The 27,935-nt window shown below is 37.4% G+C and overlaps 1 protein-coding gene across 6 annotated transcripts in view; it reads right to left on the bottom strand.

The window, feature by feature from the left end:
• ARHGEF10 (Rho guanine nucleotide exchange factor 10) overlaps window positions 1-27,935 on the bottom strand; it is a 118,344-nt gene that overhangs the window by 27,211 nt on the left and 63,198 nt on the right. For all 6 annotated transcript variants that reach the window (XM_064508534.1, XM_064508537.1, XM_064508538.1 and 3 more), the window contains 7 exons: window positions 13,472-13,587; window positions 11,710-11,837; window positions 11,089-11,189; window positions 9,684-9,805; window positions 6,139-6,225; window positions 4,492-4,715; window positions 3,164-3,321 (listed from right to left, as the gene is read on the bottom strand). In XM_064508534.1, coding sequence (XP_064364604.1) covers window positions 3,164-3,321; window positions 4,492-4,715; window positions 6,139-6,225; window positions 9,684-9,805; window positions 11,089-11,189; window positions 11,710-11,837; window positions 13,472-13,587 — 936 coding nt within the window. The remainder of the gene's footprint in view (window positions 1-3,163; window positions 3,322-4,491; window positions 4,716-6,138; window positions 6,226-9,683; window positions 9,806-11,088; window positions 11,190-11,709; window positions 11,838-13,471; window positions 13,588-27,935) is intronic.

Genomic DNA, 27,935 nt, shown 5'->3' with positions numbered 1-27,935 from the left:
ATTATTTTAAATACAGATGAACAATACATTTTTTCCTAAACCTCATGTAGAAGTGCTTTGCCTGGAAATATTCCTATTAATTCGGCCTGAGGCAAACTCTAAATACACAACATTTCAGACTTATATTTTGCAAAGTTATTAGCACTGAAAACAGATTTTTAACATGGAAAGAAAGAGTCAGGTAAACTTTACAATCAGCATCACTACCACTCCCTTATATAACAACAACCTTTATACACTAGCATTTTTATGGTTCCTCAAATGAGTCTTATCACCTGCATAAAATTAAGGATGTGTTTCACTTATTTTTAGGACTAATATATTAGTTCACCTACATCCTAGTATTTCTGTGACACTTTCACAAATCTCCATCTTAGCTTGCATTTAGGAACTGCATAGATTTTAAGACGTAGTGCCCCATTGACCTTGTTTTTAATTTATGTTCAAATACACTTAGGTTCAAAGAATTTATAACTGATAAGTGAAAGCACACTGATAGAGAGGGGTCCCAGTAAAACATGACTGCCCCCCACAAAGCAAGAAGTGACACTGTGAACCTCCAATTCTCCCACTAACATGGTATGTATTCCTCAGTTTCCTATACATTCTTTTTAGTTCCCATTTTACATTACTTCAAGACAATGCTTTCTGTAGCCAGACAGCATTCTGAATGCTGTGGACTTGATAAAATTCTCTTGCGAAGAAAGTCAGAGCAGAGCACTTGCTATTTCTAAACAAGCTGAATATTTACACGTATTGAGCCATCTGAAAAGAAGAGAAGTCAAAGCTATTTGTGGACTGAACACAAATCACAGAACTAGTAGATCTTTGGCTGCCTACGTAAAAGCAATTGCACACCAGCAGCTGAACTTACCCACTACACAGTATGGCTTCAGAGGAAGAAACAAGGATCACAACGCCCAATAAAAACTGTGAGGTGCCTTTGCAGCCTGGAAGACGGATCCCTCCCTATTTTTCATGGAATCTCACAAAACGCTGCACAACTATTTTATCTGTGCATTTGATGACATTTGCCCTTCTCTAAATATAGGTTTCAAATCAGAATGTCTTGTAAAGCAGTGAGGTGAGTTTTTTCCTAGAAATTGACTGTATTTCACTTTCACTTTTAAATCTCTCCTTAATCTTCATTATGTTTATAGGCCAAAGACAAAATAGAGGTATGTGGTTGCAAAATGATCCCTATATAGAGCACAACCTGACGTTGATGAATTGCACAACACATACTAGGCTGCGTTCTCTGTCCCTCTGATTTCAGCGCTTAGATTCATTTGTCTGGTAAAATAGGTCAGTGCTCATAAAAACACCCCTTCAGGGCTGATTGCGTCACATGACCGTGGCAGCAACCGATAAGGAACATGAATGCTAATATGGAACAACTGATCTGCACAACTTTTAGGAGGCATGGAGAACTGAATTAACAATCTGGTCAAACTGTAAGGGAAGGCACTTCAAGATGAGTCAGAAAAAAACCTGAATGTCTATTTCCCATCTCAGAGCTGCAGCTATTCTGAAATAGAAAGGAGCAGACTTTTTGAATATCTAGCTGCACAGAACTGGTCTCTTCAGAAGAAGGAAGAACAGAGGACGCTACAATGCTAGTCAGATAAATATACTCTGCAGCTCACAAGCTAATTCTCTCTGGTTAACAGCTCTGCCCCATTCCTCTGTAGACGTGCAACCCATGTGTCCTTTCTTATCTATACTGCTAGAGAGGCTACCCTTCTTTTTGAAGTCGTCTTTTTTGGAAGAAGTTCAGTTGCAGTTTTATACAGCTCAAATATACCAATCCCTTTCAGAGAAGATGACAGGTCCATCTTTATACCCCATCCAGATATATAGGGGAACTGAAGCTTCAAAAATGGTATTGTGAGCCAGTGATCAAGGCCATTCTTGTGCCTCCAAAACAAGGCCAAATTTATTATTCAGTGAGAAAATATTTTTAAAGGGAGCTGAACTCTAATATCTGGCTTAGGATCAGAGAAGACAGCTCAGTCAAGGAGACAAGAGAAAACCCACTGAGCTGAAGATGGCAACTGGCGAAAGGAAATTTCTTTCCCAACACTTCTTTTGGAAGCTGCTTGAAAACAACAACAAAAAAACATACCTCAAATCTTTCCCAAACTAAGCCTTTGTATTATCTAACATTGGACGATATGTGTTACGTATCATTTGTTCCACAGATTCAAGACACTGAAGTTGTCTCTTCAGCGGAAGGCTGGCAGAATTTACTAGTTGAAGAACAGTGCCACCTAAATGCAGCTCTACTGCTTATAGAGCCGGTCTGATCACATAAGCACCACTACAGTTATGCAGCTCACATTAGTAAGGTACACCAGCTCTTTGCTGGCTCTGCACTTAGCCAGGTTAGGTGTCTCTGGGCTAGCCTCTCACTTCTTGAGGGACTTGCAAACTCAGCTCTCAAACTCTGAATAAATGGCTCGTAAGTCACGGCTTTTGAACCAAACTAGCTCTACACTTATGCAGTATGGCAGGAAAATTAATAACACCCTCTGGAACGAGCAGTTCTACAGAGACAAGCACCCAAATCAGCTTTGAAGAAGCCAGTTCTGGTTCAGTATCACCAGGAACCATTCCTTTACTCAAATTATTTTAGCCAATTATTTAGATACAAAACAACTGACTGTAATGGTAATGAGAAAGAAGCCTTACTGTAAAATATGAGATGCACACAGAAAAGATTTCTATCTGTACAATAAAAATTGGGTCACCATTTCAGATGAGATATACAGGAATTTCTACTAATAGGGAGTTTTTGTCTTTCCCAAAAGCAGGGAAGTAGAATGGAATTAGCATTGTGCTGTGTAAAATACAGTATACCATTTGTTATCTCATATACTCTGGACTTTCACAACACTGAAGACTTTAGGTTTTAAGTTTTCAGGACACAGTTTTAAGTTTTCATATGTATTTTATGGCAGAAAATAAATTGGGAACCACAGCAAAGAACCTACTATCCCTCAGAAAGACAAAAAAAAGTGTGAAATATCTTTTCAGAATTATTTTTTTCGTATAACTGTAGTAACCTTAGGTCAGCAGTTGTGCAGAAGAGGAAAAATATAATAGTGGAAATCTGCTGCTGCCAAAATATACTGACAAGGGAGTTCCTCAGGAACTACATTACCTTCTGCTTTTGTGTAGACAGCGATGTTCCCATTTACCAAGCCAGCAAACAAGTATTGAGACATATATGTTAAGCTCATAACAGTTGATTTTTCAGGAGCGAAAAAGTGTTGAAGTCGAATTTTCTTTGAGCCTTGGCAACTTTTGTAAATAGATATGCTATAAAAAGAAGCAAGAAAGAATAAGCCTGCAAAGTTATGTCTTATTTGGTTCCTATTAGAACATGCATCAAAGAGGTTTAGAAAAAAATATAGGGAAAAAAGATTTTCACCTTCCACTCATAGGACGATGAGGATGAAAGGGACTATCTTGACCCTTCAAAATGTCTATACAGGCAATTTACCATTATTTAACTATGACATATGACAATACTCTTTGCATTATCTTGGCTGGAGAAACATTTCTTCAGCCAAGAGATATAATAAGAGTCCTGCCCAACGTTCTTATTAAGTGTCTACCTAAGACATTCTGTTGGTTTCAAAAAATATGGATTAAATGTTCCTGCAGAACTAGGTAAAAGAGAAGAAAAGCTCAGCATCAATTATACTTAAACTTTCCATGATTCTTAGAGATTATCACCGTGGGTATGTCAGGAATACTAAATAGGTAAGTCTGGAATTAATTGTATTTAATGTTCAAAGATAACCAGTACAATTAGATGCTGGAATTTTTGGAAACAGCATTTTTCTTACAGAGAATTTTTTTCCCTGCATTTTATTTATACTGGCTGTAGACCCCCACAAAAATCACACATTTATGCTTTCACTAGCTACATCCCAGTTTGTTAGCTTACTGACCCATAAGTTTAGAAAACGTAGCCCTGTTCTTCAATATATATCAAGTGATGATGCAGTAAGGTCATCAGTTCAGAGCACAATAATTCATGTTAGCAGTAAATAGCAATATTATTTATTCACATGAAAAATCCTGCACAATATCACAATGTAGAAGATTAACTCCTCACTTAAGGCTTTGCCATCTTCAAAACTCTCTAATATCTAAAATTATGTTATAACATAACAAAAGCAATATTTGTATTTTTCAGACATGATGTAAGACAGATTAATCCTCTTTCAAAGATGCATGTTATTTTCATTTTACGTACTACATAGTGTATTTTAAAATCCTGCAGAATGTTTTTTTTTTTTTGATTTAGTTGTAAAGGATAAGTTAAGGTCACTGGATATTCATAAATACATTTAGAAAAGAAAACATCATGTCTCACAATTTTACTATAGAGTAATAAAGCTAACAAATTATAGTACACAGTACTATAAGACAGGAAGAGTACACAGTATAGTATTACAGTACACTAAAAATGAGAATCACCTTCCTTCTTCCATGCCGAGGCAAACAGTAGGCACATTAGAAGCTTTTGTAAGAACATTTTCAGAGTCAGGAGCCATGTTTAGCTGTTTTGATCTCTCCTCCTCTGGTATGTAGACCATGCAGAGAATCCGTGATTCCACATTGAAGCATTCAATAACCTTGGGGCTGGAGTTTTGAAATGACACTATTGCAATCTGGCCCATCTGATTAGTACAACTGCCAATCTGAATTAGAAAGAGATGAGCAAGGGCAAAGACTGATACCTGTCCCCAGCAAGATCATTACATTAACAAGAGCATTAACGAGATCATTATATTAACAACAGCATTAACAAGAATGAATTCTTGGAAAGTTAAAGAGCACATCTCAAGTTACACACAGGGATATGAGCTTTCACAGGTTAAGTTAAGACATAAACCAAGAAAAATTCAGCACAAATATAATAGATTTAAAAACATTATTATATATATTCAGAACACAGAAATCCCCTGTATACTCATAAAAACAGTTCTGAGTTTTTTCTTTTTTTGAAAGGAGGAATATTATGGCCTCTTTTGAGGTCTGAGTCATATGCATATGTGCATACATAATATAATGCAATTACAATAAATATCTGTGTAATATAGTATTTTAATAACCAGTTTTAGTTATCCCAGATATTCTTACAGTAAATAATATAGCTGAGGCCTGTCCTTTGCAGAGTAACACATCTACAAGTAAATGCTGTAACCCAACAGGAAGAAGGATTATTAATATCATCCATTTTTAAACTTGCTGATACAGGAAACTTATCACTGATACAGGAAACTTATCCCTGATCCAAGGCTAAATATCATCAATATGTCCTCAAATCTGTATATTTTAGGGAGCTGGAGAGAGTGAAAAATGTCTGCCTGAGCAGAACAAAATGCTTTTATATAATTACATTTTATGTTTATATGAAACAAAATGGGGTGACAAAGAGGAAGAAAGAACATCATACTACAGTAAAAAGATTTTATTGGCATATATTTGTGATGACCATTTACAATTAGCACAGACAAGAACAAATTACAGGTCTTCTTGAAAAAGATGACTGACAAAAACTATTCCTAATTTTTGCTTTTAATTCTGCAGGGTTCCAAAATGTCAGCTGCTATAATCACAGTATTGTACTAGCAAGAAAAGCTACTGAAGACATTAGAAGTTTTAAAAATGTATTGGCTATCTCACTTTGCCTGCTGGAATATCTGCATATTTGGGGTCGTGAAAATATGCCAGAATAATTTTTCCACATACAGTCTTAAATAGGTTATTTATGACTAAAACCTTTTTAAAAATATGGAAATAGATGGTGGGACAGTGCAATCTCACATAGGTTTTAGTGGCCTTCATTATCAATTAGTACATAACTTGCTTCTAAATTGCTCAACACTTTGGAATTCAGACTGTGCCACACAGACAAATCACACACACAAATAAAAAGCACATAGAGAAAATGGTGAGATAGCATGGACAAAATTACTAATTATCCTTTATAAAAGTCAATCTGAAATAAAAATTAAAAAAAATCCATGCATTTCAGATCTATATGTTGCTAAGAATCACAGAAAATAACAACAAATAGGTGACAAAACTCCTTTTTTAATACTTAAAAATTAAGCTTACCCAAAGAAAGCCATGTTCCGTGGAACAGGAATCTGACTCTGTATCACCAGAGAGGTAAGGTTCAGGATTATAGGCAGCACATTCAATCTTCAAAAAGACAAAGAGAACAGTTAACACATTAAAAAGATATGCCTGTTTCTTCATGTTTAGGCTGTAATTAACTAGGGCATTTAAGCGTTTCACAGAATCGCAGGGAGAGAAGGCAAGAGGCCAGTCTAGTCCATCCAGCCTCCAGTAGGCAGCATCCACTGCACGCACATCATTCCTTGCAGATTCTTCATCGAGTCTGCTGTTAAAGACGTGACATGCCAAAGACTCTACAAACTCACTACCTGTTCTGCTCAAATGCTTCACAACGTTTATAAATTTTTTCCAAATACCCAACCTAAAGTCATCTTTGCTGTAACTGCCAGCCTGTTACTTCTCATTTTAGTCACCAGGACAGATTATTTCTTTCCCTTCTGCAGTGACCTTTTACATATAAGAAGGCTGCTATATGTCATGACCTTCCCTGAGTCTCCTCTTCGTTAGGCTAAAAATTACCACGTAATGCAATTATTATTATTATTATTATTTTTAACAAATCTTGTTTTTAAAATTCCTGATTATTATCACTGTTTTCCAACTGACATCTCTCCACCAGCTCCATATATTTGGAAGTGCAGAACTTTCCAAAATGAACATACTGTTCTAGTAGAGATGTTAGTAATACTACCAGTGAAGGAGTAACTCTTCTGAACCCTGTTTGTACATCCCACTGGTTATTTGCTCTTTGTAACAATATTACATTATTACCAATCCTTAGCTGGTTGGTCTACTAAAAATTACTTTTACAGACTTCCTACTCAACCACCTCCTCAATCTGTACCTGTGAAGCTATTTATTTCTGCCTGAGCATACCTTGTGGCTGTTCTAGTGAATGTTGTTTCCAGACTATTTCTCCAGGTATTTTATTCATTTTGAACGCTAATCCTATCCTCCATAACACTCCCACTCCCTCCGAACTTTATGTCATTCTGGTGCTATCAGTAAAACAATAAGCACAGTCAAGATTTCATCATCCTGCTCATTTAAGAAAATGCTCAAACTAAAATCAGACTCAAGGTAAATCCACTAAATTTAAGTCTGTCTCAATTCAGAGAAGCATGCAAGAACCAATTTATAGGCTTTGAACACAAGCGTTTTTATGAGCAGCCATGGATTTCCATTTTCCCTGCAATATCAACAGCAGAACACCCTAAAGTTTATGTAAACACCTTAAAACACATTAAAGCAATTCATAATAGCATACAGAATGATGTTCTGCAGAATAAAAAAAAGTTTCTGATGAGGTATGGTATTATGTTTTTAGACAAAGTTCTCTATATCGCATTCTGGTGTTCTTGTCCCACAACAATGATATTGTGATTATATTGCTTGTGGTTCTAGGGACAGTATTAACTCAGCCATTTCTACAAAACACGGCAATATATTATCACCAAAGTGAATCATTAAAAAAAAAGAGCGGGTGTAAGCTAGACTGCTAAATTCCCAGTTTAATTTATTTAATTTTTGAAAGTGCAAAGTATTTCACAATTCTCCTTGAAGTCAGCAGGCATCACCAAGTGATTAGCAGTAGCAAAAATGAGGTTATTTGTTTACCAAATAATTCACCATAAAGATAAAAGCTGTAAACAGACAGATCAGAAAAAGCAAGAAAAAAAGAAAAGAGGAAGCAGAGCTCGCCATGCCAATTCTTGCCTGTCTTGTTTAACACATGTTGAAACAGTATTCCAGTAATGGTGATTTACAGTAGCTGTGACAGCTAAATACATCACTAATGAAAGAAAAGGCAGCCTGCATGTTGGATGTTTCTTGAGCTGCTTGTTACATTTCCATGTTAGTTTGTATCATAGTTGAAACTGATGATGTTTTCCATATTTAAACAGTGGTAGCTTAGCTCTGAACTTTGATAGAAGCTCTTTGCAGAACGATGGCCTCAGGTGCAAATGTGTTCTGATGGAAGAAATTACAGGCTCCATGTACTGCTAATCAGTCTGAGCAGCATACTAAGGGCTAACAAGCTGGGTCAGCCAAGCAAAAAGTCTCTTCCTACCCCTGAGCTGCAGTCCTAGTGCCAAACCACAGATGAAGCAGAAAAACAAAAGTAATACTTAGATGATTTTGTCCAGTAGTATCTAGGCCTTAGGAGCATGAGGAATGACAGTCAGGCTCAAACCCAGCTGTAAGAGCTGTAAAACTAGCAGTCGACCTGGAGCTCAGCCAAACACTGGCATGCACTGTCTTCTGCTGAGGTGACCATGGCAAAGATTATTATACAACTGTAGGCGCAAGAGGCTTTCATTTCCTTGCAAAACAAACAGATCCTGTTGTAACTTGATTACCAAAGTTGGACCTGGACATTCACAGCACTTGGCATGGACCTATAGGACTTGCAAACACACTGGCTCTAAAGAAACATAGAGTATTTTAAACTTCCTTTAAATTGGTTGGGTTATTTAGCCAGTGGTGACTTTAGAAAGTGCTCATTATAGTCAAAGCTGAGTGTTTAATAACATATGAATGACTATGGTTTTATGGGAGACTGGAGACTTTCAGTAGACTTTGGTTGCTGTAAACTGCAGTGCTACTCTGAAAAACAGTGTCATAGGCATGGCTCCACTTAACACCCTTCTACATTTCAAATGCATTTCCAGCAAGAAATTATCTTTCCCCTAATGTCCAGGCCTGTATGCTCATTCTTGAAGCGAAGCTACCAGCTGAATTTCCTTCCTGCATAGACTGTCCTAGCAATGAAGATCTGCAGACTTATTCGGGCTTTAAGCAGTATCCACATGATAATGTCAACATTATGATTCTGGCCATACATATACAACTTTATTTCCATCAGTGTTTTTGCACAAGCATAAGAAATCCTGTTGATGCATAGCAAGAAAGTACTCAGCATTCCTCCCTTTGACATGCTATATTTATTTTCATCACTAAAGCCAGTGGTAGATAAGACTTTAGACACAGGAACCAAGGCATTAAGACAATCTTTATATCACCTTTCAGAACAGAACTACATTTTTATATATGACCCTATAAAATGGAATTATTTTCAAAAATTTGATCTTTGTGCATTCATGAAAATCTGAAATTTGAGCACAAGTCAGTGTAGTTACACTGGTACAGGAGAGCTATGGGTGATGAGATTCCTACACCCCGATTCTAAACTGCAGTTTACTTCGGCACTCCAAACAAAGACAGGAAAACCTCAAGATCAGTTGAATTTTTCTAGTAGTTTTATTTTGATTGAGTGCTGAGCTTACATCTGAAATTGGATATCATATCATGTAAAAGTAAACACTATGTTCCTTGGTGTCTCAAAGATGGCAGTTATTTTGCACTCCTGTGACCCCCTTGGGGTTTCCATTGCTATTGGTCTTACAGCAAGGTGTATATTAGCAGCAATTCAAGAGAGTAGGGCTGAATTTAAACTTATAGAACTACCCACAGTATGGTATCCTTTAGCCATTGTTATTTCATATAATAACTCTGTTTACCTTAAACTCTTGTTGTTTGGCCATCATCACTGGCATGTGTCTAACAAGAAGCGGATGTTTCTCCTTTTTGATCTGATTCCCATCCTCTTCCACACAGAACCAACCTAACAGGTTATCCTCTGCTGTAATGGCAAGAACAAACAATAAATACCCCACAGTACTTTCACTGAATAATTGCTTATACCCCTCCACAGAACAGAACTGAACTTCATTGGAGTTGGTTAGTATTGATCAGGTCCTTATTTATGCCATCTATGCTTTTGAAGGAACAAATGATGGCTTAAAAGCATCAGCAGAAATTCAATATAGTAGACCACATACATATTGTTAACACAAAAAAGAACACCTAATACCAGCAAAATGTGAAGGGTGTTTTCTTAGCAGTCTTGTCAGACTTTCTTAACTATCTTGTCAGTAGGATATTAAAAGAGGAACAGGCACATTTGTTAAAAAACTCTATCAAATCTCATTTTAGACTAACAAATATGATTTGCAAACACCATCATTTCTCTGCCTAGCATAAGTTACATCACTAACAACTACTATTTATCGTAATTGCAAGGCTCTTCCTCCTGGAATGATTGAGATATCTGCTCCCGCTTTTTGTTTTTATTTTCTTTGCCTTTCATGTGATACAATACGCACCTTCTTTTGAGAAGGTGCTAGCAAAACTTGCTTTCTATTAGTTGCATATCCTAAACGTATCTCAATTTAGGCACACAAAGTGCCAGGACACTTTTGAAATTAGGCCCCTGTGGAAGTACAGGAATCTAATAACATAGCAGTACAGCACATTCCTTATTGCTCCCACTGAGATCAGGCTCGTTACTGATGATCTCTCCAGTGAAGATGACAGGGTTACGTTAAAATAAGTAAATATCTCCCCCCACCCCAAACTTGTGTTTCACGTATTCACCTACAGAAATATTCCATTATTTTAAAATGATGAAAGTAAGTTTATTTTATGCTCAGAAAGCTAAACAAATGAACCCAACAGCTTTACTGCCATCTTCTAGCTAAAATCGTTCCTGAGCCAAAACTGAGAAATTTGATCCCAAAAGGCGTATGTTTGAAAAGTTTATAAGATCTGAAGATATAAGTTTATAATGGAGCAACTTCCCATCTCTCTGTCCTCTACCGTATTTCACTAATTCTGATATAGATATACCAGTTAGTAATGATTATAGCAGACTTCATTAAAATATTGTGGAAACTATATTCCTTCAGAAAGAATCCTTCATCCTTTTTGGAACATCCTTTCCTTGTAATGATATACAAACATTACTATATACTGTATTGCAATTTTAACATCTTCAGACAGACTTTCACAAAACAATTTCATTTTCCACAACATACTGTACATTGAGAACTGCCCTGACAGTTATTTTAAGTAACTAAGAATTACCAAGGGCCAGCTTAGCCATTTGTAAATTGTTGATCCAAGACTGTTTGATTGCAGGGGTAAATGTATTGAATACAGCTGTAAAGAAAGTAGGCCGCCCAGATCTGCAAGAGAGGAGAGGGGAAAAAAAAAAAAAGGCATTCTTGAATAAAGTATGAGTATGAGATACAGTCAAGGCTAAAAATGTTGAGCCAGATGATGAAATCTCATTATTTTCTTATATTTCAGAAAAGACACAGCTCTGATATAAATATGCAGGCTGTGATGCAATATGCCATGTGCCCTTCTTCTAACACTTTTTACATGAAATCACATGAAAGAGACCACCCCTTGGTAAATCAGTACAACAACAGTGGCTACTCCCTATAGGGTGTCATTGCCACCGCTACTCTTTCATCTGGAAAATCACACTGAGGAACAGGAAAAAACCTACAATGCCGGAAAAACCTACAATGTTCTGGAATGAGTGAAAATTGCCATTGTAATGACATGGGAACAGTAGTCAGAGGCTAACTGTAGAGACAGAAGAGAGGGAAGAACTAAAGATTCCCAAATCCTCCCTGATGTGTCTATGCCTAAGAAATAAGCACATTTAGAAAGTTTCAGAATCAAGTTACTACTGACTTGTCCTGCTTTCCTGGAAGTTGTAGCTGGATTCTACAGCGATCTGCAGCTCTGATTTCATCTTCCTTTTTCAAGATCAGTTTTTGTAAGCCCGATGTCCAGTCATGGGCAACTGATTGGTTTAAGTTCTGAAAAATTAAAAGAAGTTTAGATTCAACGCTAACCTATCAGCCTGCTTCCAGTATGCTAAGGTGATCTTTGCATAAAACTAACAATTCCTGAAATTGACATTTTAATCATGAATAATTTAGCCAGATTTGTAAATGCATTTCAAAAATATCCATAAAGATTTGATAATACATTTTATACCATGATTTACTCTCAAATTGTTCAGAGCTTGATGACACACAAATTATATTAACAAATATTTCTCTGATTAACAAACGTGAATTTGCTTCAAGTGTGTGCATGACCCTTTTTCTTCACTTCAGATGAACAATTACAAAGACACCCTAAATTTTGTTTCTAAAAACTCTGATGGAAAAAGCCTATAAATCATATTTTCAATATGTTTTTGCTCAAATACTTGAGTCAAAATATTTATGTGGCAATCATGAAAGGTCTTTGTGTAACTGGAATGTGTTCCAGTAGGATGCTTAAACAATAACCTCCCTGCAAGCCTAGTAAGCAGTCACATCGGTAAGTATATTTGACTGATAGTAGTGAGCTACTGCGACACAAAAGTACACTAATTTCAAACAGTTAGAATTTTATGAAAATTGAAGCTTTTTTTCCCCAAAAGAAAAAAGCTGACCTCATTCCTCAACTAAATTGTTTAAATTAATTTATGCATCTCTACCTGGAACATTGCTCAAATTTTACAATTGCAAAATGTAATTGTATATTTCAGTGGGTGAATGTCTTATGTCTGATCTGTGGTATGTATATGCCTAATAATTCAGCTGAAATTCATCTTCAAATACTTGCAAAAGTTTGTCTAAAAATTATTGTTTCCATAAACTTCCTTCATAGTGCATGCCTTCACCAAGTTTGATTTTCTATTTAACGCCCTTGACTCTGAGGGCAAGTTATCACAACAGAAACTCAGCTTCCATATCTATATTCACAAGTGCACACACGAACATGCGCACACACACACGCGCACACATTTATAGTCTTACAGTTGCAGGCAGAAGTTTAGCAATGTGCCCAAGCACACATAAATCAAAAGGCAAAAAAGAAAACAAATCTTTTAAGTCCTATGATTGTGGAGAACTCATTTTGAAATTCAGTGTTATTTTACTATATATATTTGCCAGAATACATCCTGAAAAAGGGATGTGAATAAAGCTGAAGCAAATTATTTTCAAAATTCCATTGAAAATCCATTAATGTTTTTATGATGTGCACCCAGTCTTAAGTACGGCTTCTCCCTAAAAGCCAGGATTATGTGTTTGGATGGGCATCAAGTGCTTTCTCCATAAATACTAAAACAAACAAAAAAAATCAACCTTCCTACTACTATATTGTCTGATTGTAAGAAAGCAATTTCTTAAGACTAAAATGTAATTCTGCTCCATATAAGCTTAGCAGCTACTGAGCAAATGCAGACACTTGTAGTATCCACCCACACATAAAACAACAGAGAAAAACAAGATTAGAAAGACAGCTGTAATCTACTTATAGCTCTAACCATTTAACAGTAAATGAATTACTGGAGTTAAAAATCATTTTACTCTCTACAGAGAGATCCTAGGGAGAGACAACTATACTACATTACAACAGGAGCATATTTGAAAATAAATCCAGCTTTGTTTATTACCTGATAGTTTCCTTTAAGGCCACCTATTAATTGACTAATTTGACCAACCACATTCAAATCATGTAAGAGGTTCTGCAGATCATGGTACAATTGCCCTGGTCCCATATACAGCTTGTCTGCAATGAATAAAAACATGAGATTATATATAATAAAAAATGCAATTCTCAGTTAAAGGAGGAAAACAGGACAAAGGTAATACTAATAACGTAAGTCACTACTTCTTAACACTGTGTGAAAATTAAGCACATAGAATAGGTTTTGCTCCTTCTATACTGTAAAAACAACTAATACACTGATATGCAGCTAGGTCTTCACTACTTGTGAAAATCAGAGCCCTTTTACTTTGCTGCTCCATGTTTTCAATGTCCCCACAGCCAGATAATTGGCAAATGTGTCACAGGAAATTCTAGGTAGCAGTGTTACACTTTATTTTATCTGTGCATATCCTGGTGTTACCACAGGCATTTCCTTTCTGCTCACCTTATCATTGCCTTTTACAGTTACAATTAAGACTAGAGGTTGTTCATCTAGTATGAAGGAGAACACTGTCTGTAACTTTAATAAGCATGCACTATAACTGTGCCAAACATCAAAGCTTCACTGGCTTCAGCAAGGGCTAATTCCCTAAAATCTCTAAGTGATGTGGAATTTTTCATTAGCACCAATCAGCAGATTTTCTGTAATACATTAGTTTAAGTGACCTTCATGAATATTGCTTTTGATCATGTGACTAGTCCAAAAAAGTTATCTGCAGCCTTCACTATGGTGGTTTAAAACCCATAACTTGTTAAACCTTGATAACAAGACACCTCTGGATCACATATCCACCCTAACTCCGAGATAAACCGGCAATCTCACTGAACCGCTTGAAACTGTATTACAATCCTAACTAAGTGTAAAAGGGATCTGCATTGAGATCAGCACCAAATCTTAGCAGCAGCAGAAACATTTTGCCCTGACCATCAATAAGTACACTTACGTTCATAAAATAACACTGTAACTCAGAAAAATATTCTGATTAATAGGATAAGCTGCCTATGTGAAAGCACAAAGCTTGCAAAGTGCTGCTACGCTTCGGCTCACAGTGCAGTGTTAGGAGCAGTACGGCTGGCCACACAGCTCTCGTGGGAACGATGCTCTCCCCCAGACCCCCTACCCTGACGCATACAGGCTCCCCTTCGGCGGGATGACAGGAGCTGCACTGCGTTACTTCCCCAGGAACCCTCCACAGGCTGTTTAGCTCACCCAGTTCAGCAACTGAACGATAGACCCTTTACCCCACCCTAGCCACAGTGTTGGAAGCTGGTTGGTAGGCAGAAAACTCCCCCGGGCAGAATAACGTCAAGGCAGTGTTGGCAGGATACAATCGAAACATAGCGCTGGGAATGCACTCCCAGCCTGCAGTCAGACAGAGCGCTCTGCCTGAAGGCAATGCCAGACAGCCGACACGACTAGATAACCCAGTACCAGAAACGCACTGAGCAGCCTCTGAAGTGCAAAAGAGCGCCACGCTCTGGCACGCTTTTGGCCTGAGCCAGGTAACTGCTCCGTGTGCTGCGAGAGCAAGTGCAGGCCACGCGCCCATCACAAGCGACGGCTGTCGCACGCGGCCACCTGCCCTGCGGGATAAGACAGTCCAGCAGCAGGAATACAAGCTGTGCCAAGAGGTCTTGCTGCCCATCCTGGACACATCGTACTTTCCAGTTATGACACAAATAGCACATCTATTCCATAAAGCTGTTCCTGTGACCGGTGTAAAAAAGAAAAAAAGAAAAAGATCTCTGTATATTGCCCTTGGGCCCTAAACAGGGAACGACTGCACTTACTACTATTTACCCAGCCAGAGAATAGATGCAACTTTCATCCACTGTTCTTTGCCTGTTCTGCATGTTAATTAAGAGTACAATGTAGCCTTTCTTATCCTCACAATCAAATCACTCTTTAAGAAAAGATTATTCAATATATTGTATACAATGAAAAGAAATAATTCCAAACTAGACCTAAGAGGAAGACTTTTTAGATTATGTTCTGCAGAGTATGTTTTTAGATTTGTTTAAAAGAAAGTGAATACTTTTCAGTAACTGTAGACTGCATACTTTCATTAAGCTGCATTTTGACTTTCTCCAGTCCAAATACTACAAAAATCAACATCTGAAAATTCTAAACAGTTGTCTCCCTGTATCCCTCTTCTTCTGTTAGCTAACGTCTGTTTTCCAACCAATGTCTACAATAACTATAATTTATTAAGTGCCAGAATGGCTAGTTCCTAGACGCACCACATTGTTGATTTCAAAGGGTCTACTTGCAAAGAAAATTACCATTCAGTGCTGATAAGAGTCTGGCAAAATCTAGCTGAAAGCCACGACAATGTGTTCAGCATTGTGAAGGACACAGAATGAAACCATTATTGTCCCAAATTTCTATAACAAGAAGAGAACTTGTGCAAAACATAGTTCAGCCTGATTGTAAGTACTGAGTTTAGTTTAGTTTTTGGCAGGAATTCATTTACTTACCTGTTGTTTATAAATTCCACTATTAAACAACCCCAACTGCAACACTGAAAAAAGTACTATAACTATTTCATAAATATTTCATAAATTTATACTTGTGGGTCTGAACAAAGGGAAAATTTAGAACTACCATGCTGTGAAAAGCTGAAAGGGTGCAAGGAGTACCCTGCACAGTATGGATGCTTTCACTCAAGTGAATTTCAGCTACGTTATCTGTAAAGTTTAAAGGGCAGTAACATCCTTTTGCAGCTTCATAAGGACAGTTATCTGAGATTTCATTTCATTATTGAAAGCAGGTCAGAGAACTGACACCTGCAAACTAACAGCAAGGGTTCAGGCAACTCTTAGATCCTGTGGCATAGCCCTCAACTGTGGCCATAAAAAAAGCTGAATCCGCTTACACAGACAGGCTTTCCTTGTGCAGCACACACCTCCACTGCACCTCCAACAGCTGTCCTCCACAATCCTCTGCCTGCAGCTTCTAATGCTTTTATAAATATCCTGGTCCCAGCCTTGAGAATAAGGTATGAATCTTGAACTTGATTTAGTAATTGTCAACTGAGTCTATTTTGTCTGCAGCATGCATATTTCATAAGCTTTTAATAAATCAAGATAAAAAAGTGCAATAAGAGTGTCAAAACAAATAAACTAACCTATGCAAGAAATCCTGTCATGCAGAAAACTGAACTGAAGTCATTTTAGGCTCATTCATTAAAGAACAAGATTTTAGCACAGAAAAAGCAAAAGCAAATGAAAAAATAATTAAAAAGAGAATTTGCCTCCATCTGCTGATATTCTAAAGGAAAAGTGGCCAAACTACGAAGAAACTTAATCGGTCAGTCAAGGCCAGGTGAATAGCCATGGTTATCATCACTTTTTCATAGAGGTTGTTAGTGAGCACAAACTGAAACATAGAAAAGTAATTGAGCTTAAGAGATCAAGAACGATACATTAATCAGAAGAGAATTCTCTCAGCATTCACCCTTTGATTTACGTCTAGATAGTGAGTTACAAGTTACAGCAACTTCACCTCTGAATTTGGTCCTGTAAGGGTTAATCATAACATCTTTTAAAATAGGATTAGCTTGTTTAGCTCCTAGGTGGTTAACAATATGTTTATTAATAGCTGATTTATTTGGGGATTTTTGATGGAAGGCTTTTTCCTAGGTGAAGGACGTGGGGCGCACTCTAGTCTAGAAACGTGTCAGTTGTCACAAAACGTTTATTAGATGTATGGCTTGGTTCAGAGCCAGACAGGGAGCAAGAATCTATTCAACAGCTGCCTGCTTCAGCCTACACATGTTCCCTGACTGTTACATTGCTGGCTATTTTGGGGTGGGTGTTCACTCTTTCTTTCTTTCCATGGAAAGCACTGAAAAAAATCTTGGCTACATCCCAGTACAGACTGATCTCTTTTTTCACTTTGAAAAGTTTTACAAATGATAAAGCCATTTCCTTCCCATTTCTAAGCTACTCTTGCTAATTATCAAGCCCCAAAACAACTTATTATCCAATGTGAAAAACCCCCACGAGTTTTGAGAAGGTTCTTCCCAGCAGTAAACATCCTGAGTGTTGTAGAGAACAATGTGCCTGGGCAAGAAAAGATGCAGTGTGCTATAACCAATAATCACATACATGACTCAGGAGGCAAAGTTCTTGCATTCCACCTACAGACGAAGGGTGAAATCTTAGCCACATATAAGCTGGCAGGAATTTTTTTCCGCAACTCCTTCGTTGCTAAGATCTTACCAGAAGAATTCAAGGCCTGTTGCCCTGCAACAGGCAGGTTTAGTGCCAAAAAACGAGAATTCATGCAAAAATACATAGTTCCTTGCTCAATATTCAAGATAGATCTATTAACAACCACCCACTTACTTTAGAAGGAAGAAAAAGGGTTACAGTTTAAATTGATTTTTGCTGCTAAGTGAACCTGGGGTGGGGAAGATTGTGCTTTTAAAAGCAATTACTCCTTATTTGTGATTTTTTTGAGTATAACACTAAACAGCTATTTTGCCTGCTTATTTTCCAGTACTATTCTCAGCATCACAGTTTTAAATTCACCACTACTGCTTGGCTTGAAGTAACTCCTATGAACTCAAACAGAAGTAATCTTTAGCTCATTTACATCAAACTACTTAAAAAAAAATAAAAAAGTAGGGGGTGTGGATCCCTGGGTGTGGTTAAAGTCTGCTTGACTTGGCTCAGGAAAAATTAGGAGGTAGAAGCTGTGCATGCATATGTACGTAGCAGAAGCATCTGCGTGTTCACTCTTGTGTGTGGGCAGAGTTGTCTAATTCAGAGCATCACTTTGCCACGCTCTGGGATCAACAAGAAACCAGACCTGAATTCACGACTCTTGCTGCCTCGGAGTGATCCCTTTTCATGCAGCTGACCTGCCTCTGCCAATGCACAGCTCTTCCTGCGCTGCTCGCTGCAGCTCCCCGCAGCCAGCTCCTGCAGCTCGCCCTGCCGGGCCAGCACAGCAGCAGCTCTTTTGTGGGTATCCACAAAGCAACCACTCCCCTGGCACCACTGGCTGTCTGGCTCCTCTAAATTTTAAATACTCGTGGGCACTGCAAGCATATTGGATGTTATAATCCTGAGCTGATCACACCCCAGTTCTTGCTCGCAATGAATTACTAAGGGAGAGGTTTATTTATAGTGGTGATATTACTTGAACACATTTTCTAATAGCTTTTGCTGTGTGTTCTGATTCTCGTTTGTGAATTACTAATTTATGACAGATTTACGCTACTAAAGACGAAAACAAAAAGTGTTACAATGCCTGGAGTAGATGCAGACCCCTATAAACTAAACATCCATTACTGGGGAGGCAGACATAATGACTCAGGTTGTCCCTTCCAAACTCCCATTTATTCCAAAATCAGAAGGATTTTTTCAAGTAGTATTATCACATAAACCCAAGTGTCATGCAAATGAAATAAATGCCTCATTCAGTATACCTATTCATATATTTCTCTATCATATATCATATTAAAAGCAAAAACTGCAAAATAACTTATCTTGACAAGATCTACCTTGAGTATGATCACATTAATGACTTTTTTCCCCATGCAGTTCAAAAACATAATACCTCAATATAAATTGCTTTGAAACAAATGTACTGATATAAAATTAAAATTGATGCTTCATAGAAATTCAAGTTTATTGTAAAGATTACATTGACTGATTCTGAGGCATATAAAGCTCTGAAGTGAGACTACGTATTATATGAAATGAAATTTGATAGTGAACGCTGACATGTGAAAACCACAACCAAAATTGAGAAAGGCTATTTTCCTGAGTACAGTTCCAGCATTATTGAGAGGCAACAAAAAGTTAAAGGCATGCTTGAAAAGATCCCAGATTTAAAGACCATCCTGAAGGCTGATAGATCCCAAATTTGATTTGCCAGTTGTGATTTGGTCTTTGAGGCTGAGTGTACTTATATTGCTTCCTCCCACTGAACCATCTATGTGTATGCATGCCGCATCCTGAAACTTAAAAGATTCAAGTATAATGAAAGGAAGAAATCTGGGAAAGATTCAAACTTCATTTTGAGCATAAAAATCATCTGGGATCTGGGGAGAAGTTATATATGTGGAAGATAACTTTAAAAGTTGCTATGTCTGAGAAAGGCATAACAAACTGGAACTTGTAAAATATGCACTCTAACAAAATAAAAAAAAGGCCCCTTCCACAACATTTAAGTCTGCATTCAAACCTGAGAAATTTGTACATTGTTCTGAAAAGTGAATCCGTTAATGATACCAGATGAATTCTTGATCAGTTCATAATAAAATGGAAAGATTTCATGAGACAGTTTAACCTATCTTTAAAAATAATGTAGAAATAATACATTTGAAAATTTTTAAGTGCAATCAGAACCATGTTTTTTTGTTGTTTGTTTTAAATATGAGTTTTTGATTATCCTGGGAATCTTTCACTGATTTTACAAAGCAGAATAGTAGGCTGAGAGAGTGTCTCACTGCTCAGTTTAATATGCCCACCTTTGAGAAGGACAAGAATGCAGCCTGTTCGAGAGACAGTGCTATACCTGAAGTAAAATAATTTCCTGTTCTCTGAGTATCTTGAGTATGAATGTAAAGAAGGAAACCCAGAAACCATTAAGAAGGCCTGAGATTCCATTATTGCAACTCAGGAATTCTTGCCCAGTACATGGATACTGGATCCTGCTTCTACAGATGTACTGGAATGCAAAATACATAGGATACCACAGCAGCTGTAAAGAGTTTAACAGATCTTGTACAACAGAGGCAGAACACCCTTCCCCAAAAAGTCTAGTGAAACTAATTGTTTCAAAGCAAGGAGAAAAGAATACCCTTATATGACATTTTCATATATAAGCCCTTTATTTCAGCAATTGATAAGCAGACTTGGGGAAAAGATTATGAAAAGAACCTCTGAAAATATTGTCATTCATTCAGCAATTGATACTAATGCCCATTGTAAAGTACTGTACACTTCTCACTTACAAAAACCTTTGAAACAAAATACCTAGCTTTCACTTAGAGGGCCAGTGATGAAAATTCCTTGCTGTCCTTAGACATTCTCTTGCACAAAACTTGACAAATCACCCCACCAGCCAGATGTGAGGGAAGCTTCTTCTTACCTCTAATTCCTTGTTTCTGAAAATTCTTTATCAATGTTAAAGCTAGTGATAAAGCAGATGAGATTTTATTTTTAGAGGCTGAACTACAAACTTCCTGCACATTCTCTTATGTAAGCAAAACACTTCACAGCTGTGCCATCACAACACTCACTCTATTTGTGTCTTTCAACCTGGTTACACACACTGGTTCCTGTTTCCATAGACACCTAAGAAAAGCATGTGGATAGGGTTTTTTTTTTTTTTTTTGTCTTTTTACAATAGCACTTAAATAGCCAATTGAAATTTCAGTGCAATACCAAAAACGTCGTCCTGTGAATCTAAAATCCTGGTTTAAGAAATATGATTGGAAGCAAGTAAGACCATATATCAATTTAAAGTTTATAAAAGAAAAACAGACTTTCTGCTTTAACCCCATTTGTTCTTTTATGCCAAATCAAACTCATGATCTCAATAGTTAAATGCTCCTGAAAAATCTGAGCCACTATAGCTCAAATGAGCTCGCCTTAGATTATATGATACTCACAGGACCAAACCACATAAATACTTATACAGCAATATCAATCTCTAGTTCTGAACCTAAAGCAAATGGGAAATCCATCATGATCTCAGAAAACAAGAGCTTTGTTGGCTAGCATCAATAAAATGGTGAGCAGCCCTACTACAGCATAACTCCAAATTAGATTTATTAACATAATCTAACCTAGTACAGAAAGAAAAAGCACAAACACATATAGAGTGATAAGCAATAAAACCCTGAGATTATTAGAATACAAACTATTAAATTCGGACAAAGAGCAAGCAAATCTAATTATCAATACAGTCAGGGCATAACATTATCATCATTCAACGTGAAAAGCCTTATCATAAAGATCAGATGACATTATTCAGCCTAACCTCTCCAAATAAATAAATTCTAATCATACTTTAACCATGTAAGCATCTAGAAGTAATTTCTATGAGCTTAATGACTGAAACTGAGCTTCTAAAACTCTTTAATGTATTTATTCCAACTGTCATGCAAAGCAGGGGAGCTCTATGAGCCCTAATCACAGATAAAGAACCAAGCCCCGAAGGTAATTCAGTGCATATACAGCAGAGCTGGGAAACAAACCTCCCAGGTCTTAACTCTGACAAGTATTTTTAACTTCACGTTCCCCTCAGCTGCTAATGCCTTGTTCTGGAGTGGTAATTACATGAACACTGAGACCTGTCTCAGTATGTGTCTCATTGTATCCAATTTGAACACCAAAGACAAACAGGCTGCATAAAAAGATACAGTCCAACCACAAAACTGCTTATTCATACAGCTTGAGTAATAGGAAGATAAAATCAACAGCTCTCAACTGCAAATACAGTGCAAAGTATTAAATGCAAACACTTCAGAGTGCTATACCACCAGTGAGTAAAATTATGCAAGAAAGTCAAGGAAAAGCAAAGCCTTTTAAGAGGGTGAGAAGTAGCTCCTACATTACGAGTGTGGCTTCAGATTTATACAAAACACCAGTTAATCATGACAGGGCAGGGAATTTTAGAGATATAATGCCATAAATATTTTTTCTGATGACAGAAACAGCTGTGCCGTGCCAAAGAAGAAGAAGGAAGTGAAAGTAGTAGGGAACATGAAGAAAGGAGCTGGAGTCCCACTATACTGACAAATCTGGAACCCGCAGTCCGGTTCCACAGCCACACACCAACAGTGGTAACTACAAGGTGTTTTCCCAAACTACATCCTGGTTGCAGTTATGGATCAGAGCAGCTTCAGTCCCCAGCCCTGTTCCCATGAGGAAGGGCAAACCTAGAAGAAAAGAGGCTTTAGAATGAAAGAAAAGACTTGCCACAGCCCTTTCATCATATCCTCCTGCAGCATCCCAAAGGTCAGGTGAAGGCAGCACAGGCTGGCAAGCCTCTGCCCTCTTAAAGAAGAGGAAAGAGCTGGTATGGTGCCTCCGTGGGGGGTGTAACCATAAGGATGTAAAGGGTGAGAGAGGAACTGGATGTGAGAAGATCAAAACCAGCATAAAAAAGGAGTGAAAGTGCACATGTGAATACATTTAAACAATGAAAGTACAGCCAGGTTCTTGAGCATAGGCTTGCCAATGATCACAGACTGGCTGAGCTGGCAGAAGTTTTCACCAGAGTTCAGAGGGCTCAGCCACAAGAGATATCTGCAACTCATGTGGAAACTGTACTGCGAGGAGCTTATCTCCCTCTTTCATTCTTGCTTGCTTGGTTATACCTAGGTTTCTACTCATTTTCCTAGTTAGTGTCATGATGTGAAACAGACCCCTAGCAATTCAGAAGAAGGTTTATGAGAGCCGTATGTCAAGCCCTGTAACCACTAAAAATAATATGACAGGAAAAGAGAAGAATCCATCCTAAGTGGGTGAGACAAACATGTAACACCTAATTTAATCCATGCCTAATCCACCAGTTGGTTACTTCTATCTGCTTAAGAAAGTGAACTATTTAACGGCACCTGGTTTGCTCTGCCAAACAGGCTGCATCTGGAATTAGATTTATTTAATACCTCCGGTCTTTTGTTGACATATATCAATGACAGTTTACATTTATGAAAACATTACATCTCCTTTAGTACACAGTATTATTTTCAATAGTTTTAAAACAAAGATTTACATTGTTACTCTACATATACTTCACAAAGATGAAAGTTGGCTAAACTAGCAATTTAGGTCATACCATCATTTTTAAAACCTTATCATCAATGCTAGACCTGAAAAGTCATTTAATATTTAGTCTTGTTTACTTTGGACACTTTATTACAATTGTCCAGTCTTAAAGTGATGATAAAGTTGACTTTTCTTTCCTTCCCCAATTCCGTATTTCTCACACGACAAACCAGCAGAAATCAGCTTCAACAGCAATGGCTATCAGAGCAGTGTTATTTCTGTCTTTGAAAAGGACTTGATAATCTCGAGCAAAACACTGACAAACACAAGCAAACACTAGCCCACAAAGCACCCTACCTGTTTTCCTGACAACACTCAGAGACCTACATGAGCTGACTGCATAAAACAGAAGGAAACTCAGAAGCGAAGAATCACTTCTGCATTTCAGTGTGGTGTTACTACGACGACTGACAACAAACAAAAACCACGGAGATCTAAAACACAAGCAAGTGGAAAGGGAGTACCAATTTATCCCAGAAAGTCTGATCAGGAGAGGAGACAAGTCATAGTTTAGCAGTACTAAAGTTTGACCCCTATTATGAACTGTAAACCCATGAAATTAAAAATAACATTAAACCTCCACCATAAATGTAAATATGCTGAAGTGTTATTTCACTTTACTGTTACCTCCTACACTCATAGCTACAGGATATATAGAGCAGGTGGGCCTTGCTCATTTTCTCATTCAATTTTTAGCCATATGGCTAAAATTAAATGATTCTTTGCTTACGTAATAGCCTACGGTGTTTATCACTCCTGATCAACACAACCAGCAGCAGTAAGCCAAGACATACTGACAGACATCTGGCTTCCCCCCAGAAATCAAAAAATGTTTAGTCTTCTCCCTTTGCTCCTTCAGAGTCTCTATAACTTCGTCTTCTTAAATAAAGACATTGTGAAAGACTTCTACAGCTCATCCTTTTCATCCTTGAGCTGCCTTGACAACCAGAAAAAACACTATGTGGCTGCTTCCACTACAGCAGCAAACAGAAATTCATCCCAGCAGAGAATGCACAGGTCACTGTCCTTCAACAGCTTGAGCAAAATGCTACCACTAGTAATAATATTTGCCAAAGGTCTAAGAAACTGAAATTCTGTTCTGTATACTTGACTTTTGCTTATTTTCACTGCCTTTAAAGAGCAGTGAAAGACGTATTTTCAGTGTTTTGATGTGTGGAGGGGAGATTTACAAGTGCAGGTCAACTGTTCTGATTCTTTTTGATGAGAAGTTAAAAAATTGCCTTTGGACACATTTTTATATTTTATTGAAAAGACACTTTTAGGACTGCACTAAAGAAGTTGTATTCACTGCTCTTCAACTCATTCTCTTTCGTATCAGGAGAATACAGGTAGCATTTAACTTACTGAGCCCCCTCTTTCCATAAATACAATCAACTTCTCATCCTTTTTTATTGAATAAATATCATTCACTGGGATTTAACCATGTGGAAGAAGAGAATTCATAAACTGACACTAAGTAAGGAAAGCGTCTCTTCTTTTGAGCTTTTCAACCATTTATTACATAGGAATGTCCCCCTATTACATAATCCCGTTGCCGAATTCTCTTTCGGGCTTGAATCATAGATCTTATATTTAGCAACCTCACCTAACATCACAGTATTTCTCATATGTTCCTATATAAACAAACCAAATGCACTCATAACTCCGTAAAACACTCATCATATATGTCTTTTTGAACTCTGTTATACAACACAATTCTTTCAGCACAAGTAAATCAAAACCAAGAACATACAACTTGATGTTCATGCCTCTTTTCCAATATTAATTCAGCTTCTTTGGTGCTATGAATGTGATTATGCTTCTTCACATGGATTAGCACTTTTTAAAAGATTGAGATGGAGAGAAGAACAATTAGCAATAGCTTACCAGAAACAGTATGTGGATTTATATGGGAAGAACTTTATCTTTTATCTTTCTGCAAAAGGTTCCACAGAAGAAAATTAGCACATTAGGCCTCTTCTGTAATCTCAGGTTTTTTGCACATAGAGTTAAGATAAATATTTCCACTGCAACCATCTGATTGGGATGTCACAGACTTTCAAGCAAGAGTAACTCCAGTACAGGAAACAGAATTTTGCCTGATTTGCTAAGTGAAATGAGATCTGATAAACATGCCATTAAAAAAATAAAATCAAAATGTGAAATATTTTGTGTTTTAAATATAGTTGCAGGTTATAAACAGAAGTTATAATTCACTCTATTAGAAAACAGCATTAAGAACCCTACAAATAGAACGACTCTGCCAAACAGCTGAGACTTCAAGCTTTCTCTATGTTCATAACTGAGAGAATTCTTATGCTACCTTCAGTGCTAGGACAGAAGAGCAGCAATAAGGCAGAAGAACATGAAAAACAGAAGCAGTATAGCTGAACACACTTCAGGAAAATTTTCCTCCATTCTTTTTCTCCATGCTACCATGCATTTTCTCCCACCAAAAGACACAACACTTTAGGAAAAAAAAAAAAACAACAAGCTAGACAACCAACTCCCAAATGTCTTCTCTTTTAGAATTCAGGGACAAAAACCTAGTACACAAAGCACAACTGGGTAAAAAATCCAAAATGATGATTCTGCCAAGTGAAAACAATGTTCATGCAGCCTCTGTTTCCTACATAGAACAGTACTAAAGCAGGCCCTTGATTTAAATGTACTTGTAAAACCTTTCAACTTTCCAACAGTTCTTTGGATACTACAACCTATAAAGCAAATTCAAATTTCTCTGCAGTACCCAAAGTGAAGTCTGCCTTTTTAAACTACACTATCCTTTCTTGCAGCACAGCAGATGCCTAAGTGCAAACTGAATTTAGCCAGCATTGCTACTGAAGGATCACATAGCAGTAACAACCCTGACTCAAAGTAGTGATTAACAGAAATTACCCAAGAAGAACAGAGTATGGAGCTAGACAGATTAGATCAATAATAGGGAGACACACTTACGACAGCTGCCTCCTCATACAAAGGATTCTGGTGGGGGAAAAAATACTATGATAAGAGAAATGTAATTAACAACCAATAATCCTCATAAGGACACAATCAGAATTCATCAAGAATCCTCATTGATTACAACAGTAATGTGAAAATATTAGCATTACAGGAGTCAAATATTTAATCTGGTGCGCTACAGATACAATCCTTCTTTTCTCAGTCTTCCAGAAATGGAAAAGCTAATCCCCAACTACTAACTGCTTTCACACATAATCATCATTATTCTATAGCTCTCCAATTTCCACAAACTGGAAACGGGAGCTGAAAATATGGTTCTAGCTAAGACATGCAGAACTCTTACCTGGCCTCACGGAAGCCAGGATTTTGTATGTAATATCCCAACTGTTCTTGATCATTAGATGTTTAGACTGCTTTGGTTTTGGATTTATTAAAACTACCTTCTATGAAGCCACTGGGATTTCACCACAACAATTTCTCAGTATACCGTGAAAACAGAAGGCGACTTAATGTAACTATATAATGACTACAAAGTCATGCAATTTCAGCCAGAGAATGATTAAATATTTAGCTGGTTGCCTTGTAATTTGTAGTAAGTACCCAATAATCTCACTGATGAAGCAATACTGCCATGGCGAGGACTGTGTCATCACTGAATATAAAATACAGTATCTTGGTGGGTGTAAATAAATAAGAAATGGTAAACCATTACACAAAGTTTTACCAGTCCTTCCTCTGTGCAGGAAAATTGTACTTTCTGGGCTTCTTTAATCTTTAGTAGACAAGAAAACTGTAACTAAGGAGGCAATTCTACAGAATAACTAACACAATTAATTCTGTCTCTAATTGAGACAGCTCGCCTAAGTCTGTAATCAGAGTGACAGCTAGTGTTGACATAGGAGTATATGCAAATAGGAAGGTTATGCTCATTTCCTTTTTCATGGCTGACTGTATTTGATTAACTTGAATCATTTGGCAGAAATGTATAATCACAGCTGAAGGAAGATTTATTCATTTGTATAACCAGTAACCCTCATATTCTTTTTATTTTTAATTCTTACCTTTTGACCCTTTTGGTCAGAGGGAGACTGAACTAACATAATGATCAGAGTTTGCCAACAGAACAGCAAGTTCAGCTTGCCTATCACCTGTTGAATACCATTTAAGCTGAACGTTGAGACACCAAATGATGTGCAAAATTATTTGATCTTTTTGTGATACTGTCACCAAACATGAAACTAAGAAACCTCAATGCCGAGATAATCAAATAGGTTCTACAGGATTGTTTGGGTGAGGGTTTTTCTTTCTTCCTTCGTCCTCTGCTTCCCTATCTGATCTCCCTGAAGGGCAAGGACTTCATCTAATCAACTGTGAAGCTGCTGCACAGTCGCACTAGGAGTATCGCAATGGACTGTTCCTCTCACACTCTCTCGGGGAAGGAACCCCCAATTCTAGGTAATACCCTCCTTATACACACTCCCCTTGGGGTCATATATACAGTAGCTGGTAAACAATAATTTAAGAGCTTCAATTTCATTCAATTTCAAGTAGCTCAGTAATGTCTAAAAGAAGTTACAGAATGAAGTTAACCTTGAAATTGAAACCTAAGTACTTTAAAAATTTTCTTGAGCTATTTACAAAGGGAGGAGCAAGAAGGCCTCACAATAGCC

The sequence above is a fragment of the Dromaius novaehollandiae genome, chromosome 3 (assembly GCF_036370855.1).
Source record: "Dromaius novaehollandiae isolate bDroNov1 chromosome 3, bDroNov1.hap1, whole genome shotgun sequence".
Taxonomy (NCBI): domain Eukaryota; kingdom Metazoa; phylum Chordata; class Aves; order Casuariiformes; family Dromaiidae; genus Dromaius; species Dromaius novaehollandiae.
This window is presented reverse-complemented; position numbering and strand designations above follow the sequence as displayed.